An 18,074-nucleotide genomic window follows, 5' to 3' on the forward strand; every position below is an offset into this window, starting at 1 on the left:
TTGTACAGACCACTGCTCTGAGCAGTGAAGGCATTGAAGATGAGCCTTTACGAGGGTGATTTTCAAACTTCTTTCTTCAGGCCATCTTTCCCCATGTTACCTTTCCTCTGCTATATCTAGATCCTGGTGAAACCGGAGTGTGGTTGATATGGAAACTACCAACAAATGACCCTCTCCACACCCTCTTCAAGCCTGAGGTAGAACTAAAGCTGAGGTCACTTCCCCTTAGCCTGCCTTCTACCTGTCATTATGGCTGGCTACTGGCCCGGAGGCCAAAAGGACTCCAGATCTCTGACCCAGGCTCATGTCCTGTCCCCCCCGCCCCGCCTCCGTCATCTCATCTTGTCTGGAGCAGCAGTGTGACTTCCTTGGCTTTTGGGAAAAAGGTAGAAGGTGGACATTGTTAATGACGAGTTTCAAAGGGACATTGTGTGGGAGGGGGCAGCCACTGGGAGCTCTGTGGGCCAGCTCTGGAAGCCACTATTCCCGTGCAGCATGTAATGATAATCCAGTCTTTAGCCCCTTGGATGGGAGGAGGAGAGTGCATTCTGGCCCCCCAAGGCTGTCCTCACGTAAGCCAGGGACCTAAAAGTGCTCAGTGGTGTTCATTGACAGTGCCCAACATTTGCAGTCTTGCCCCAATCTTTTTTTCTCCCCACTATGCATCAGGGAACTGTATAAGTCACATTTGAAAACGTTCTAGAAGATAGTCTTGCCCTATAGGATTTCGGAGGTGAGGGCGGGTGGAGTCCTGATTAAGTGAAGAGGCACAGAGAAGGATCTTGATCCCCAAATGTGTACCTCAAACTTAAAATAACCAAGAGAGAACAATTTTCCTGTAAAACCTGTTCTCCTGGTCCTCCCTATCTCAGGGCATCTTTGATTCCTCTCTTTCCCTTATGCTCCACATTCAGTTTAACAGTAAGTCCTAAAAACTCTTCAAAAGTTCATCTAGAATCCATCTACCTCCCAGCAGCTCCACAGCACTCTCGAGCCAAGCACCATCACCTGCCTGGAACATGGCAACTTCCTCTGCTACACGGCCTTACTGCTTCTATACTTGGTCTTCTACAATCTTTCCACATACAGCAACCAAAGGGATCTTTCAATGTAAGTGAAATCATGCGGTTTCCCTGCTTAACATTCTTCAGTGTCTTACCATTCTATCTAGAGTAACATTTTAGCCCCTTACCATGGCCTAGAAGACCCAACAGTTCCCCTCAATCTTGACACTCCAGTCACTGGCTTTTTTCCCTGGAACCAAAGAGGTTTTGTACTTAATACTTGCTGTGTGTGTGTGTGTGTGTGTCTGTTGCCTGGGACTGCTCTTCCCGTGATTTAAAATATTTTTTAGAGCAATTTTAAGTCCACAACCAAGTTGGCCAGAAGATACAGCAATTTCCTGTATACCTTCTTGCCCTCACGTGCATAGCCTCTCCCACTATCAACATCCTGCGCCAGAACAGTACATTTGTTACAACCGGTGAACTGACATTGACACATCACTCAGGTCTCAGCTCTGAATGGCGCCTCATCAGAAAGGCTCTCCCTATCTAAGGAACCACCTGAAATCTAAGAAACGCCACCCCTTCCATCTGGCTCTCGTGTTACCCTGTTTAGTTTTCTTCATAACAGCAGTTACTGCTCTCTCATATCAGGCTTATTTGTTTAGTTATTGTCTATCTCTTCTACTAGAAAGTAAGGTCAGTGAGAAGAGAGAATTCTTTCTGCTTGGTTCACTGATGTATCCTCAGTGCTTGGTGGAGAGTGGACACCTGATACTCTGAATAACTATGTCAGCCCTATCTGCTGCCCTGCCTAGCCCTCAACCTCTCCAAATGGCTCTCACCACACTCCACTCTGAAGCTTGATTTCGGCAAACTTCAGGCCAGCCACGACCGGGCTCTGCATCAGACCACCTGCGTCAGACTGCCCATGCGTGTGTCCACACTCCCAACGCGGCACTTCCCACGCAGCCGCAGGACCAAGCCCTGCGCCCCGTCTATTCTCTCACCCCAGCACACATGCACACACACACAACACTTGGCAACTCTGAATATATTTAATGAGAAGATCATGAGGGACTTGTGGGAGCCAGAAACTGGGATCACTGAGAAGTGGGAGGAAGGAAGGTTGCCAGGGCTTCCCGGAAGTTCAGCCCCTGGTTGTCCTGTTTAAATGGTGGAGTCATTGGCTGATGCTATGTCATGCAGCTGGTGGCGGAAGGAGAGCCGGGCTTTCCTGCTGAAGTAAGCACTGGACCCTAGGGAGGGTACCCCTCCCTCAGTCATAATGGGGGCTATAACTGGACTGGGATCTGGATCTGGAGGGGCAGCTGGATGCAGACCTAAAAGGGAGGTTGGAAAAAGAATTGTGAGTGTGGGTTTCCCTTTCCTCTCCCCAACGCTCCCACCCCCGGTGAGGAGGAAAGAGGCCAGGGAAGACATCCGGAGGTCTTGGGGGAGTGTTGGTGGCATCAGCAGGGAGAGAAAGGAGGGATGTTGAGAGAGCAGGGCTGGCCTCACTGGCCTGCGACCTGTGCAGTTGCAAAGGGCCCCCCCACTCAGAAGGGCCCCCATGCTGGGTGTACCGCTCGGCCGTCATCATCTTGAAATTCTTAATCATTTTTTTACTACGGGGTCCCCCTTCATTTTGCACTGGGCCCTGCAAAATATTTAGCCAGCTCTATGGGGAAGTGATAGACCCACCTCCCATCCAGGGAGACAGACTATCCTTTTCCCTTCACCGGTGCGAGAATTTACCTTTCTCCCAGTGCTGTTTATCTGTTTGCCCGACAGCCCCCCTTTTTCCTCAGTCTCCCCCATACCTGCTCCTCTTTCAGTCCCTCGCCGTCTCCGGCACCTACACCATGGGAAACACCATGCCCTCTTGAGACCCATCTCAACAATGGAGGAGACCAGGGTGCTGGGAACGGCCAGGAGGGCCTCAGGAGAAGGGGTGTGGTTTCCAAGCCCCCCCACTGTGGGCAAAACTACCACTTAGCCTCAGACCGCCTGGTGATTATAGGCGCCAGGAGATGGAAGGGGGAGAGGAGGGTGGAGGGATACCACACTCAAACACCTATCCTTTTGTGCCCTCTTAATTTGGGGGCTTTCTTGAACCTCATGGGATGGGTGGCATGGCAGAGACAGACACAGAGGTGTTGGAATAGACAGGTACAAGGAAAATTCACTACGGCAACGCTGGACAGCTTGGAGACAGCCTATACACTGCTGGGCGTTCGTTTGTATTTCCAAATGAGAGTTTAGAATTCCCAAGATATAAAATTTTAAGAAATAGTCTAATTTTTTAGGACAGGAAACTTTACTAGTCAGAGAAATATTATGTTCTCATTAAATAGTCTGGTAGCTCTTGTCCCCTTTCATGAAGATAGTTGCAATTGATTAATTTCCCTGTGCCAGGTAGATTCTAGGAACTTGTACATGTTACCTCATCTTATTTTCTCATGACAACGGTCCTTTGAGGCAAGTGCTATGACTATTGTGATTTTACAGCTGAGGAATCAGACGCCCTGAGAGATTAGGTAGCTCGCCCAGGGTCACGGAGGCAGTTATCAGCAGGACAGTAGGGCAGGAACTCGCCGTACTCCCATCAGCCTGACCCCAGAGCCCACTCTGCCACCACACTGAGCTTCCCCAGCATGTCCCTGCCAGGCATTGATGCCCTCAGCCAGGCCTGCAGAAGTGGCCAGAGCCTACCTGGGCTCGGAGCCTCAGGTCCAGAGCACCCTAACCAAGGACTCATTTCGAGTCCTCTAGTAAATGCCCTTGAGTAAAGATGCGCTGTATTGTTCCCTGAGGGTGCGCCGGTGTGGGTGAGAAAGGTCGGGAAGCTCTGTTGACTATACTGCCTTAGACAGAAATCATTGGGGGTTTTTTTGTTGTTTGTTTGTTTGTTTAAGATTTTATTTGTTTATTTTCAGAGAGAGGGGAAGGGAGGGAGAAAGAGAAGGAGAGAAACATCATTGTCTCTCTTACATCCCCAGCTGAGGACCTGGCCGAAAACCCAGGCATGTGCCCTGATAGGGAACTGAACCGGTCACCTTTTGGTTCGCAGGCCAGTGCTCAATCCACTGAGCCACACCAGTAAAATTTACGTATAATTTAATGCACACATCCTAGCGTACTGTTCTAGGAGTTTTGACAAGTGTATACATCCATGTGATCACTACCCCAATCAAGATATAAGACATTTCCATTACCAAGTCCCCTTGTGTGCCCTTTCATAGTCAGTCTTTTCCCCTCCCCCGACCTGATTTCCAACACTGTAAATTGGTTTTCCCTGTTTCAGAACTTAATATAAATGGAATCATATAGCAATACTCTTTTGTGTCTGACTTCTTTCAGCATAATGCTTTTGAAATTCACCCATGTTGTATGTATTAACTGTTTTTTGTACTAACAGTTTTATTAAGAGATACTTCACACATCATAAAATTCACGTTTAACCTTTCGCCCAACATCTTAGCAAGGCTGCAGTGGCGGCAGCTGCTCTTTGAGCTTCCCTATCACGCTCTAGAGGACAAGAAAAAAGATGCCCAAAAGTCAGCCAAGAAAGACAAAGACCCAGTGAACAAATCTGGGGACAAGGCCAAAAAGAAGTGGTCCAAAGGCAAAGTTTGAGATGAGCTCAATAACATAAGTCTTATTAAACAAAGCAACATATGGCGAACTCTGTAAGGAATTTCTGAACTATTAATATAAGCTTATAACCCCAGCTGTTGTCTCGGAGACTGAAGAGCCTTGGTTCCTTGGCCTAGGCAGCCCTTCAGGAGCTCCTTAGTAAAGGACTCATGCAACTGTTTCAAAGCACAGAGCTCCAGTAATTTATACCAGCAACACCAACCGTGGGGAGGCCCCAGCTGCTGAGGAAGATGCATGAATAACAGGTCCCACCAGCTGTACATTTTGAAAAATGAAACTTTATTAAATAAAAATACACCATTTTAAAGTATACAATTCAGTGGTTTTTACTGTATTCACAGAGCTCTGCAACCATCAAAAACCAATTCTGTAACATTTTCATACCCTCAAAAGAAAGTCTGTACCCATTAGCAGCCACTCCCCTGTCCTCCTCTGCTACTGGCAACCATTAATCTACTTTGTGTCTCTATGAATTTACTTATTCTGGACATGTCATATAAGTGGAATCATAGAAAATGTGGTCCTTTGTGCCTGGCTTCTTTAATTTAGCATGTTTTCAAGGTTCCTCCATGTTGCATCATTATTTTTTAAGCCTGACTAATACTCCATTGTTTAGATTAAACTACATTTTGTGTATCTATTCATTAGTTGATAAAAGATTTGGGTTGTTCCTACTTTTTGGCTCTTTGAATAATGCTACTACGGACATTCCTGTACAAGTTTTTGCATGGATATGTTTTCAGGTCTCTTAGGTATATACCTAGAAGTGGAATTGCTGGGCCATATGGTAACTCTATGCTTAACATTTTGAGGTGACCGCACCATTTTATACTTTATTTACTTTTATAGCTGAGTAATATAGCCTATGTACCACAAATTAATCAAAATAAAAAACTTCTCCTCAAAAAGCACGATTATTTTAAAAGAACAAACCACACTCTGGAAGAAAATGTTTGCAATACATATAGCTGATAAAGGATTTGTATCCAAATATATATAAAGAACTCTTGCAATTCAGCAAGACAAATAACATGGTTTTGAAAAACTTTGCAAAAGATTTAAACAGACACTTTATAAAAGATCTACAAATGGCTAATAAGCATGTTAAACATGCTCAACATCACCAATAATCAGTGAAATACAAATAAAACAAGTGATGTACGATTTTTCTCATTAGAATGGCTACCACTGTAAAGATCAAATGACAGTATCAAATGTTGGCCATTCCTGGAGCAACTGAAAATGTAAGATGAAACAACTGTTTTGTAAAACAGTTTGGCAGTTTGTTACAAAGATAAAGCACAGTTATTATATGACCCAGCAACTCCAACCCTAGCTATTTACCTGAGAATGAAAACATATCCGCACAAAGACTTATACAGGAATGTTAGGGAAGTTTTATATTCGCAATAGACAAAAACTAGAAACAACCTAATACCCATCCAACCAAGAGATAAAAAGATATACTTTAATTTTTTTTTTGAAATTTATTGTCCTTTACAATCTGAAAATGTTCCCGTTTCCCTCTAGACTGTAAGTCCCAGGACAGCAGGTTCCACGGCTGTCTTGTTCACTACGGTACACGTCATGTCTGGCACCGAGCAAGTGCGCAATAAATGCTGAATGAATGAAAGAATGCAAGCTTGCGTACGTTCGTGAATTTATGGCCACCATCCCTCGGAACTTTTACCATTCCTTCCATCTAAAAACGCTGGCTAAAACAGGCGCGGCGTGGTTCACTGCCCGCCCTGGAAGGGTGCCCCCGCCGGTCCCCGCCACGGAGGCGCGTCTCGCCAGAGGCCGGAAAGGGCCCAGGGACAGCATCAAGGCGGGGTGAAGCGCGCGGCGTCGAGCGCCCACAGGGAGGCAGCAGGGCACAGCTGGACCGACGGCGCGGGACCGACAGACGCACCGAACCAGCCGCGAAGACCCACAGCGCAGAAGGTGACCCCCGGACCAAGGACGGCATGCAGGGCGGCGGAGCAGGCTGGACAGATGGTGGCGGAGGCGGAACGGAACAGGCGAGAATCCCGCGGAGGTGAGGCGGGGGCCGTCCCGCCCCCGAGGGCAGGCCCTGAGCGCCGCCCCGCCCCGGTTCGCTGGGGTGTGGGCTCCAGCTCCAACTCTTCTCCGATCCCTCTGCAAGCTACCCTGCGGCGAAGCTGGCTCGGGCTGCCAGGGTGAGGGGACCTGGGAGTGGGCGCCGCGAAGGACCCGGGCCCAGGAAGTCGGGCGGGGTCCGGAACGAGCCCGGGCTGCCGGGCCTCCTGACTCAGCTGCACGCTCTGATTTTGGGGCTTCCCTCCCAGGCGGGGAGCGCGTAACTTCCTCTTTTCCGCAAGGACCACCTTTCCCAGCTTGCCCGGCCTAGCTTGAGTCCCGGTGGTTCCCGGCCCCGTGCGACCCCGGGTTCCCTTTCCCTGGCTTCTGCTCTGCCCCAGTTCAGAGCCATCGGGGACTGGCTTGGTGTTCCTGGCTGCGTGCCCCTGACTACGGGACGGGAGGCGGGGTTAAGGGGTTCTGGGTGAAGGACCGAGGTAGGTAGGGGATGGAGGTTAGAGGCGGGTTGGTGGAGCTTGGCAGATGCTGGGCCACAATCCGAGAGAAACTGGAAGTTACCAGGAGCTAGGCCGGTGAGTAAGAGGGGGACCTGTGGGAAGTGGAGAAGCGCCGGGGTGGGATAGGGAGCAGAGTTCTGCAGGGCAGATCATTTCTCTGAGGCTTTCCCATACTCCTAGGATGACGGCTAACCCAGAGAGCCTCTTCCTTTCTGGGGGCGACCTGGACTCCAGCCAGTTACAGATGGAGCCAGATGAGGTGGACACTCTGAAAGAGGGAGAGGACCCAGGTACACAAGGAGGATGACCCTCGGGGCGAAGAGGAAGAGGGGGCTAAGACCTCCTGGAGTCTACACGCTTCCACTTTCTTTCCTTCTAGCTGACCGGATGCACCCCTTTCTGGCCATCTATGACCTTCAGCCTCTGAAAATGCACCCCTTGGTGTTCGCCCCTGGGGTTCCTGTCACAGCCCAGGTGGTGGGCACTGAAAGATACACCAGTGGATCCAAGGTAGCTGGGCTGGCACCAGGGGCGGGGGTGAAGGAAGAACTGGCCAGAGTTGGGGCTGTGTCCCAAGCAGGGAACATCCATTCAGCTCCTCAAACCTCCAGGTGGGAACCTGCACTCTGTATTCTGTCCGCTTGACTCATGGTGACTTTACCTGGACAACTAAGAAGAAGTTTCGCCATTTCCAGGAGCTACACCGGGACCTCCTGAGACACAAAGTCTTGATGAGTCTGCTCCCTCTGGCTCGGTGAGGGAGAGCCGGGCTGCTTCCTGTGAAGGGCAGGTGCAGCTCACCCTGGCGCAGCATGAATTGTTACTGCCCCAGCCCCCGGCAGGTCTTTCTGCCTGTCTCACCCCCAGACTCCAACCTTTCCTCCCCCGGGTACTTTCCGCCCACAACCCTGGCCACTGGGCTCCCTCCTCTGACCCTGGTTACCAGGAAACCTTCCCTGCTTCGCTGTCTCTGCCCATGGTTCTGTGCCAGTATCCTAGCCGGGCTGGATGCCCAAAATGCCCTTGGTAGCCTCCTCTGTTTCTCCAAGGCCCCATCTCCAGCGCTTCAGGAATCCAGGCCCTGAGCTGCCCAGCTCTTTCTTGACCCTCACCCCATCCCTTCCACAGCTTTGCTGTTCCCTATCCTCCAGCCCGAGAGGCAGCCGACAGAGAGATGCCCTCTCTACCTCGAGCAGGTCCTGAGGGCTCCAGCAGACATGCATCCAGCAAACAGGTGAGACCAGACACCTTTGGGAGGGTGTTGGTGTGCAAATGGTTCTGGTCCCATCCGCCTCCGCCTCCCATTTCTGCTTCAGAAATACTTGGAGAATTACCTCAACCGCCTCCTGACCATGTCTTTCTACCGCAACTACCGTGCCATGGTAAGATTCAGGGGCCGGATGCCCAGTCTTCTTAGGTGGAGCAGGATAATGAGACCCCCGAAGGGCAGAGGACTGGGGTCAATTGTGTCTGAGGGGCTGAAAGCCAGAGTCTGTCCTCTGAGCCATTGTTTTCTTCTGCAGACAGAGTTCCTGGAAGTCAGTCAGCTGTCCTTTATCCCAGACCTTGGATCCAAAGGACTGTAAGTGTCTGACACCCCTCATCTAGCTACCTGTAAATTTCTGAATCTCTCTCTGCTGGAGAATGGGGAATGTAGTGAAGGGTGGGCTGGCGGTGGGGGTCGGGGGGGTGTGTGGATTCGCCATCCAGCATCTGCTCCTGATTTCCCCACAGGGAAGGGGTGATCCGGAAGCGCTCTGGTGGCCACCATGTTCCTGGCTTTACCTGCTGTGGCCGAGACCAAGTTTGCTATCGCTGGTCCAAGAGGTGAGGCTTGGAGTGGGACAGGTGGACCTTGGGTGGGGATGGAAGGAGATCCCAAGGGCAGGGAGGAACAGATGGAGACCTTCCGCTCCAGGTGGCTGGTGGTGAAGGACTCCTTCCTGCTATACATGTGCCCCGAGACCGGTGCCATCTCATTTGTTCAGCTCTTTGACCCTGGCTTTGAGGTGCAGGTGGGGAAAAGGAGCACAGAGACACGGTACGGCGTCCGGATCGACACCTCCCATAGGTAAGACCTCCCTTGTGAGGATAGACACCTGGTGAGTAAATTGCCAGCTGCAGACCCTGAGGGGAGCTTCTTGGAAGAACCCATGGAAGGAGGAAAGGCATTCCCATGATTTGGCCATGATTTGGAACCAGGGAACTGTTCTAGCCAGTGCTTGGGACTGCTCTTAGAGTCTGGGCCCCGAGAAAGGGGGCTGAGTATAAGCATCGGGGGTGGACTCTTGAAATAAAAGAAATGCACTCCATTCATTCATTTGTTCACTTAACAAACCTGAGTGCCTGCCACAATACTAGGTGAGAAGAACTTGGCTGTGAATAAGGCAGATATATACCCTGTCCCTGTGGAGTCATGATTTAGGCACTAAGGGAGGAAGTGAGAAAGAGGTGATAGCTTAAGTGGGGAGGTTTCTGGGCGAGGTCAGAGGTCCCAGGGGTGAGGATTGTGATCCTTCTCATCGTGCCCGTGTAGGTCCCTGATTCTCAAGTGCAGCAGCTACCGGCAGGCAAGGTGGTGGGGCCAGGAAATCACTGAGCTGGCCCAGGGCCCAGGCAGGGATTTCCTGCAGCTGCACCGGCATGACAGCTATGCTCCACCCCGGCCTGGGACTTTGGCACGGTGGTAAGACACTGACGTCCCTTTGGAGCTTGTCTGTGGTCTTCTTGACCCCCTTGGTGTTTACTGAGTCCTTGATCCTCTTCTGTCTCCTTTGACCTCAATAACCTCCCGCTTTGACTTCTCGAATCTCCCTGACTCCCTGGCCTCTTTCACTGCACTGGTCTCTTCTGATTCTACTCTGAAGTTTCTCACCCTCAAACTTGATAATCTTCTCAGATTCCTGAACAGTCTGACTTCTTGTGATCTTTTGGACCCCCTTTTACCACACTGACCAGACTTTGTGTCCTCTATGATCTCCTCAAAGCTCTCCAGTTTGTCCATTTCATTTAATGAGCGTTTTCTAAGCATGACTATATGCCATATCCAGTGGCAGGAATAAGACACAGACCAGTAGGTGATTCAGTCACGAAACAATGGGAGCGCACCATGCTGGTGGTAGATACAGGTATGAGCACAGAGGAGCGGCATCTGCCCCAGCGTGGGAATGTCGGGACTGGACTTCCAGAAGGCAAGATGAAGAAAATAGAAGAGGGCAGTCCATGCAGGGAAGCTAGAAATAGCCTGGTATGTTCGGGAACCACAGGTCTGCCTGTTGTTGTAGAGTGAGGAAGAGTGGCCAGCGAAGAGTCCGGGAGTCAGCAGCCCCTGATCTGTCCCCTCGTACTAAGCTGAGGAGGTTGACCTTTATGATAGGCAGGGGGGAATCATGGAAGGCTGTCTTGAGATTTGTTTTTAACATAAGAGTAATAATAGCGAATACGTACTGAAGTAGCATTTTCTATGTGCCAGGAACTATTCTAAGTGTTTTATATGTACAAACTTATTTGAATCTTCACAACAACCCTCCAAGGCAGGTATAGTTATCTCAATTTTACAGATGAGGAAACTGAGGCAAGGAGAAGTTAAGTTACTTGCCGAGGGTTACACGCACCCTGTAAGCTGTGGAGCCAGGATTCAAATCCGGGCAGCCTGGGTTAAGACCCTGCTCTTAACTATCATGCTAGAATGTTATTAAAAAGTCAAACAGTATGGAAATGAAGTCCCACTCCTTGCGCAACCCTTTATTCCCTTATCCCCCAGCCCTTCTTCCCTACACTCCCTCCCAACAATCGCTTTTCTCACCTCAGATGTAACCCTGGCAACAGTTTGAAATTTATCCTCCCAGATTTTTTTTCCTGCGTATGTTACTTTTTGTTTTAACTAAATGAGGTCATGAGCTCTCTTCTGTGACTTTTTTTTTTTCACTGAATACATGTATTGGAGATTAAGTGTTTAAGTTATTTCCCATTTTTTACTTTTTTCTCCATTTTTCATTCTTATAAACTGCTGCAATGAGCATAATCTTTGCCTAAGCATTTGATAGGATATATTCCTAGAAGTGGAATTACTATGTGCATTTAATGATATTAAGGGGTATGTACATTTAATATTTTGATACTGCCAAATTGTCATGTGAAAGGGTTATAACCAATGTCCCCATAGTCTATGAGAATACTCACTTCCTCATATGCTAACACTGATGGTTTTAATTTTTGCCAATCTAGTGAATTTAAAAATGTTATTTAATTTTTTATCCATTTTAGTTTACTAGTGAAATTGAACACCTTTTCTTATGATTGACCATTTTAATTTCCTCTGTGAACTGTCAGTTCTTATTCTTTGTTCACTTTTCAGTTGGCTTATGTGATGTGTTGGAAGCCTTTATATGTGACGCATTAATCTTCCCAATCTTTAGTCATTTTCTTCAGTTTGTTGTCTTTTCTAATTTTTTATATTATTTAGCTCAGACTAGCAAATTTTCCCACTTTGATATATTTTATACCACCTGACCTCTCTGATCACTCTTGATCTTTGACCCTGCTGTCACCTCTGACCCATGACTATCCTCTGGTCTTCACTCTCCAGAGCTTTCTGACTTCTGACTCCCCTGACCTCCTTGGCTTGGCCTCCCCCCAGGTTTGTGAATGGGGCAGGTTACTTTGCTGCTGTGGCAGATGCCATCCTGCGAGCTCAAGAGGAGATTTTCATCACAGACTGGTGGTAAGTGGGGGGAAAGCCCAAGCGAGAAGGGGAGGGAAGGGCCTGTGTGCACCTCTACTTATGGATCACAGGAGGGAGTTGAGAGGGAGGAGTGGCTGGTTATCTGGGGCTTAGCTTACCCTCTCCACCCCCTGAATCCCAGGTTGAGTCCTGAGATTTACCTGAAGCGTCCAGCCTATTCAGATGACTGGAGACTGGACATTATGCTCAAGAAGAAGGCGGTGAGGAGAGTGGTCAGGCTGGAAGGGAGGTGGGGTAGGGGTGGCCTGTGGTTAGAGGTTGCTTAGAAGGGACCAGATCTGGAGGAACATAGGAATCTGAGGCTTCAAGGGGAGGAAATGTGCCCGTCCTGGCTCAGTGTCCAGCAAGCACCACCTCCTCCTCTTCCCTCAGGAGAACTGACATCTTCCTCTTATGCTCCTCCTGTGCCTGGTATGCACTTCCTTCCCAGTACCCATTGTACTTTATTGTGTTACCTGGGGGGTGTACATGTCTATTTCTCACTGGATTAATTAATATTACTAGTTCCAGTACAAGGCACAGTGCATGCCCTGTTGGAGGTACCCGTGGATGTTGATGGAGCAGAGGAAAGTAGATGATGGAGAGTGGATGATGGAGAGTGTGGTTCTAAAGGGGGTGGAGAGTGGATAGGTGAAAAGAAGGGTAAGTGATGGAAAGGGAGATATATGGAAGGATATGAGTTTGGAAAGGTGGATGAATAGGAGGGTGAGTGGGTGGTTGGATGAATGATAGACAGTAGGTAAGGGGATGAGTAAATAGGAAGATGGATGGGTAGCTGATAGGTAGGTGGGTAGGTATGTAGACGGATGAGTGAGTGAGTGGATTGCTCCCCCATTGCTAGGCATGTTGTAAGCATCAAAGTACAGTGTAAGTGGCAGAGCATCGAGAGTCTCCAGGCTGGATGTAGGGACATCCAAGAATCCTGAGCAAGGGGAAGGGCTTGGGAAGGTGGAAAGGGGCCATTTTGGGAGAGGCATTAGGATCTGATACCCCACACACCACCAGGAGGAGGGTGTCCGTGTGTCCATACTGCTGTTTAAGGAAGTGGAGTTGGCCTTGAGCATCAACAGTGGCTATAGCAAGAGGACTCTGATGCTGCTGCACCCCAACATAAAGGTGACTTACACCTCAGAGACCCTTCCTACACCACACTTCCCCATCCTCTTAACCCTCCCTTTCCTTAAACATCTTATCCTTGTAGCTTTCCATTTTCCTCCCAACACCACCTCTTGTCTTTCCCTCGCCTAAGCCCACCCTCACGAAGTCCTCCATGCCTGTTCCAGGTGATGCGCCACCCAGACCAAGTGACATTGTGGGCCCATCATGAGAAGCTCCTGGTGGTGGACCAAGTAGCGGCCTTCCTGGGAGGGCTGGATCTCGCCTATGGCCGTTGGGATGACCTGCACTACCGAATGACTGACCTTGGAGACGACTCTGAATCAGCTGCCCTAGAGGTAATCCCCGAAGGGCACCCCCAAACTCAGCTAACCTAAATCCACAGCCCATCCCAGCTCCAGCCCTTCCCCTCCAGTCATTTCAAGTGCTGCCCGCACTCAGTGTTCCTTGGCCTTCCTGGCACCGCTTTAAAGATATAATGACCCAGCCCCTTTCCCGTGTCCACTAACCACGCCCCCCTCCCTCGGCCCCCCAATTTCTCTAGGAAGTGCAGCTGAGGGAAGGGCTGGGAAATCAGACTCTGTTTCGTTCTTACTCTCTGTGTCTCCGTGTCTCTGTCTCTGTCTCGCACTCTTTCAGTGTCCCTATCTTCTCTTTGGCCCTGGCTCTCTGCGGCCCCCGTGACCGCTCCTTGCCCACGGCCCGGGTGTGTTCCCCTCACAGCCTCCCACATCGGGCTCAGGCTCTCCCGCCATCCCAGACCACTCTCACAGCCACTTCTTCTGGCTGGGCAAGGACTACAGCAATCTTATCGCCAAGGACTGGGTGCAGCTGGACCGGCCTTTTGAGGGTGAGGATCCCCGAGAGCTGGGAGCAGGGGCAAAAGTCAGAGCTGGGCCCGAGAGAGGGGCGAGCCGGGTCATAGATAACGCAGCCTTCCCTCTGGTCAGCTCCTCCTCCTCCCTGCCTCAAGTGTCTCCAAGAGACCATCCCTGACCTCTCTTCTGATTCTTCTGGGACCCCCAGATTTCATTGACAGAAAGACCACACCCCGAATGCCGTGGAGGGATGTTGGGGTGGTTGTCCACGGCCCATCTGCCCGAGACCTGGCCCGACACTTCATCCAGCGCTGGAACTTCACCAAGGTGTTCACTCCCTCCTGCGGCTGCTCAAGGTTGGGAGGGAGCCAGGGGCAGCTTGCCGCCTCCCACTGACTCTGCTATTCCTCCACCTCAGACTACCAAGGCCAAGTACAAGACTCCCATGTACCCTTACCTGCTGCCCAAGTCCACCAGCACTGCAAACCATCTCCCCTTCACACTCCCAGGGGGGCAGTGCGCCACCGTGCAGGTAGGACCCCAACTTCAGCCTGCCCCCACTCCATGCTCCCTTCAGTCCACCCTCCCTGACCCTAGGGCCCTCCAGACTCCCGCCCTCCTGGGGTCAGGAGCCACGTCCTATTTACTGTCCCCTCAGGTCTTGCGGTCAGTGGACCGCTGGTCAGCAGGGACTTCGGAGGCCTCCATCCTCAATGCCTACGTGCACACCATCAGGGAGAGCCAGCACTTCCTCTACATTGAGGTCTGACGTGGGGGAGGAGAGAAGAAAATGGAGGGGATGTCCCAGGAGAGAGACTTAGGATGTCATCGGGACCAGTGCTGTGGGCGGGTGTGGATGGGCCTGGAGAAAAGCAGAAGCCTGGGGCAGGGACCTGGACTGGAGGTGGGGGTGGCAGCTGGAGGCCGAGGGCAAGGGCGGGGACTGGGTGCTGAGGTCTCCTGGTCCCTGTCCCAGAATCAGTTCTTCATTAGCTGCTCGGACGGACGGACAGTTCTGAACAAGGTGGGCGATGAGATTGTGGACAGAATCCTGAAGGCCCACAAGTAAGGTGGACTGGCAGGAGGGGGGGGACTGGGGGACTGGTGTGAGCCCAGCTGGGCGAGTGGGGCTTCGGCGAGACGTCACAGCTCTGACTCTACCCCTTCCCCAGACAGGGGCAGTGCTTCCGCGTCTACGTGCTTCTGCCCCTGCTGCCGGGTTTCGAGGGTGACATCTCCACAGGGGGTGGTAACTCCATCCAAGCCATTCTGCACTTCACTTACAGGTGACCTATAGGGCCCCATGGCCCCATTCACCCGTGCCCCCATCCTGGTTCTATCCTGATCCCTTCCCGCTGGCCTTTTGAGGTCTGCCTCTCTCCCGGCATCCCGTCCCCTCCAGCCTTTGTTTCTCTCACCCGTTCTTTTCCTTCAGGACCCTGTGTCGTGGGGAATATTCAATCTTACATCGCCTTAAAGCAGCCAGTGAGTTCTGGGGGCTGGGGGTTCAAGCCCTGGACCCCTGGGGAAGGGGAGAGGGGGAACCTGGAGGCCCAGGTGAAGGGATGGAGTCTATCATACCTGCGTGCTTCTGGGACTACTGCCCTGAGACCACAAGTGGCCTGTCATGGAGGGAGAAGTATATAGACCGGGCTTGAAAGGGCTTCTGGAGTGAGGAGGAGGCGGGTGGGACAGGGCTCCATGTGCACTGCAGGGCACCTCTCACCTCACTCCCCCTCCTCATTTCTTTTACTTACAGTGGGCACAGCGTGGCGGGACTACATGTCTATCTGTGGGCTCCGCACACATGGAGAGCTGGGTGAGCGCCCAGTCTCAGAGCTCATCTATATCCACAGCAAGATGCTCATCGCGGATGACCGGACAGTCATCATCGGTCAGTGCTGGACCTGGGTCCCTGGCAGCAAAAGCAGGGTGGGACAGGTGGCGCAGGACCCAGTCAGGGGCAACAGGATGAAGGGAGGTGACTGCCACTAAGGCCCAGTTGCAGATGGAGGCCAAAGAAGGTGTGTTGCCCACAGGCACATGCTCTGTTAGAGGTGATGGGGTGGAGGGGTCCCCCTGGGCTCAGGCAGACACACTGTGTTCTGCACCGACCCCAGGCTCGGCGAATATCAATGACCGGAGCCTTCTGGGAAAGCGGGACAGTGAGCTGGCTGTGCTGATTGAGGACACGGAGATGGAACCATCCCTCATGGGCGGTGTGGAATATCAGGCGGGCAGGTTTGCCTTGAGTTTGCGGAAGCACTGCTTCAGGTAGAGGCTTGGTTGGATGCTGCATGGTGTGGTGGGAGGTAGAGGGTGGGCTGCCTTTTGAGCAGGGGGAAGAATTGCCTAGACATAGTACTGGATTTCCCAATAGGCAGACTACTCAAGTTTGGGGTGCCAGCAAAGTAGAGACACCCCCAAAAATGAGAGAAACACTTTTAAAATAATTTGGTATATTTTTTGAAGGATCGAAGTAGTCACCAATGTAGAGACAAATGAAGGCTGTGTTGGACTCGTCGACGCTATTTTATCGTTTAGCATTGCCTCCATTTTGAGTGACCTGGGTAGCCCCAGCACATCTTCCCCGGTATTCAGGCCCTCTGAGGATCTTAATCTGGCCCTGCTGGGACCCCTTTCTCCTGCAGCGTGGTTCTCGGGGCAGATGCCCGGCCAGATCTGGATCTCCGAGACCCTGTCTGTGATGACTTCTTCCAGATGTGGCAGGATATAGCTGAGAGCAATGCCAATATCTATGAGCAGGTGGGTGCTGAGGGGAGTGGGCTGGAGGGCAATTCATGGACTGTCCCGTTCAGGGTGGGATGGAGAGAAGCTACACTGCACCGCCATTCTCAGAAGGGGCGTGAGAGTCTGGGGGCAGGCCGTAGCCTCCAGTGGCTCGGGGTTGGGGTGTGAGGAGATGGCGTGAGGATGGAGGCGTTCAGCTCAGTTGGGCTTGGGCTCCTGGCAAAGTCTCCCTCAACCTTATTGGCTTCTATGCCTCCTCCCCGCCAGATCTTCCGCTGCCTGCCATCCAATGCCACGCGTTCTCTGCGGGCACTCCGGGAATACGTGGCTGTGGAGCCCCTAGCCATGGTCAGCCCTCCCTTGGCCCGGTCTGAGCTCACCCACGTCCAGGGCCATCTCGTTCACTTTCCCCTCAAGTTCCTGGAGGATGAGTCTTTGTTGCCCCCGCTGAGTAGCAAGGAAGGCATGATGCCCCTAGAAGTATGGACATAGCTGCACCTCCAGCCAGAAGAGGTCACCAGCTGCTGGGCTCCACCGAGTCTGGCTCCCTGCCCCCTGACCCTGAGGACTGAGGGCAGTGCCTTTGAGACCTTTGGGGGCAGCATCTCTAAAGGGGATGTGAGAAATGACAGAGGACCCTTTCTTAAAAAGCAGCCAAAAAGGACACTCCCACCCCTGGGCTTTGGGCTGGTGAGACAGGAGAGGGTCCCAGAGAAGTTCTTCCTCCCTGCTGCCCAGTTCAAACCACTGCTACAGAGGAGAAGCAAAACCCCTGCCAGGAAGCCCAGGGTGAGACTTCCCATCCCTCTCTTCCTCTGCCGCTGGGCCTCTCCCAGCCCGTTGCTGCCAAGGTGGAGGGAGGGATGAAGCCACTCCTGGCTTCAGCCCCCACAGCAAGGAGGGGTAGAGGGCGCACACTGACTCCCTCCACCAGCCTGCTGACAGACACTAACTTTATATTAGTTCAATAAGCATTTCATAAATAAAAGAGTAGAAAAAATCCATGCCTCTTCTACAGTTGAACTGAGTACTTGTCTCAGCCACCCCTCCCTGCCTGCCTACACATAGCACCAGGCTTCTTCACCTCCTTGCCACCCTGCTGCTTTCGTTCTGCTGTCTCCGTCTCCACCGCACTTGTCTGTGGCATTAGGAGCTCGATCACCTAGGTGCTGGGAGAAGTTCACGTGGTACTGCCTGGGTAGAAAGAAACCAGGACACCTGGAGAACAGTGGGGCTGATATTGCAGCTGCAGGTGAGGGTGGTGCACAGAGAAGATCCTGGAGGAGCTGCCTTCTGTTCCTCAGGTGGTAGCACAGGGAGAGGCTCAGGGAAGCCCCTTGTGATGTGGTTAAGGATACAGACTGAAGGTCAGGAAGGACGGGGCCCATATCCTGGAGTTATCACTTGTTGCCAAGGTGCCTTT

The 18,074-nt window shown here is 51.6% G+C and overlaps 3 protein-coding genes across 5 annotated transcripts in view; 1 reads left to right on the forward strand and 2 right to left on the reverse strand.

Annotated features, from left to right (window-relative positions):
• Nucleotides 1–18,074, reverse strand: part of CHRNE (cholinergic receptor nicotinic epsilon subunit) — a 143,416-nt gene that overhangs the window by 56,509 nt on the left and 68,833 nt on the right. The window lies entirely within an intron of this gene.
• On the reverse strand, nt 2,175–2,900 carry CUNH17orf114 (chromosome unknown C17orf114 homolog). Its single transcript, XM_054575815.1, has 2 exons — nt 2,828–2,900; nt 2,175–2,347 (listed from the first exon to the last, which is right to left on the reverse strand). The coding sequence occupies exons 1-2, from the start codon at nt 2,898–2,900 to the stop codon at nt 2,175–2,177; spliced, it is 246 nt and encodes an 81-aa protein (XP_054431790.1).
• PLD2 (phospholipase D2) lies at nt 6,531–17,634 on the forward strand. The gene is made up of 25 exons (XM_054575816.1): nt 6,531–6,702; nt 7,403–7,512; nt 7,602–7,732; nt 7,834–7,976; nt 8,351–8,456; nt 8,539–8,604; nt 8,746–8,804; nt 8,957–9,049; nt 9,141–9,293; nt 9,759–9,908; nt 11,862–11,945; nt 12,088–12,166; nt 12,972–13,082; nt 13,250–13,420; nt 13,806–13,932; nt 14,109–14,227; nt 14,319–14,432; nt 14,559–14,663; nt 14,877–14,965; nt 15,073–15,186; nt 15,336–15,385; nt 15,660–15,794; nt 16,021–16,174; nt 16,552–16,666; nt 16,919–17,634. Exons 1-25 carry the CDS (start codon nt 6,632–6,634, stop codon nt 17,141–17,143), a joined length of 2,874 nt encoding a protein of 957 aa, XP_054431791.1. The 5' UTR covers nt 6,531–6,631; the 3' UTR covers nt 17,144–17,634.

The sequence above is a fragment of the Pteronotus mesoamericanus genome, unplaced genomic scaffold, assembly GCF_021234165.1.
Source record: "Pteronotus mesoamericanus isolate MK-2021 breed Mesoamerican mustached bat unplaced genomic scaffold, CSHL_Meso_final contig_317, whole genome shotgun sequence".
Taxonomy (NCBI): Eukaryota; Metazoa; Chordata; class Mammalia; order Chiroptera; family Mormoopidae; genus Pteronotus; species Pteronotus mesoamericanus.

Excerpts from the sequence above, each read along its gene's own strand:
- CUNH17orf114 (XM_054575815.1), bottom strand. The coding sequence starts at position 2,900 with ATGGGTCTCAAGAGGGCATGGTGTTTCCCATGGTGTAGGTGCCGGAGA. Across the intron at positions 2,348-2,827 it reads AGGGACTGAAAGAGGAGCAG|GTCTGCATCCAGCTGCCCCT; the intron begins GTATGGGGGAGA and ends CCTCCCTTTTAG.
- PLD2 (XM_054575816.1), top strand. The coding sequence starts at position 6,632 with ATGCAGGGCGGCGGAGCAGGCTGGACAGATGGTGGCGGAGGCGGAACG. Across the intron at positions 9,294-9,758 it reads CGGATCGACACCTCCCATAG|GTCCCTGATTCTCAAGTGCA; the intron begins GTAAGACCTCCC and ends GTGCCCGTGTAG. Across the intron at positions 16,175-16,551 it reads TTGCGGAAGCACTGCTTCAG|CGTGGTTCTCGGGGCAGATG; the intron begins GTAGAGGCTTGG and ends TTTCTCCTGCAG.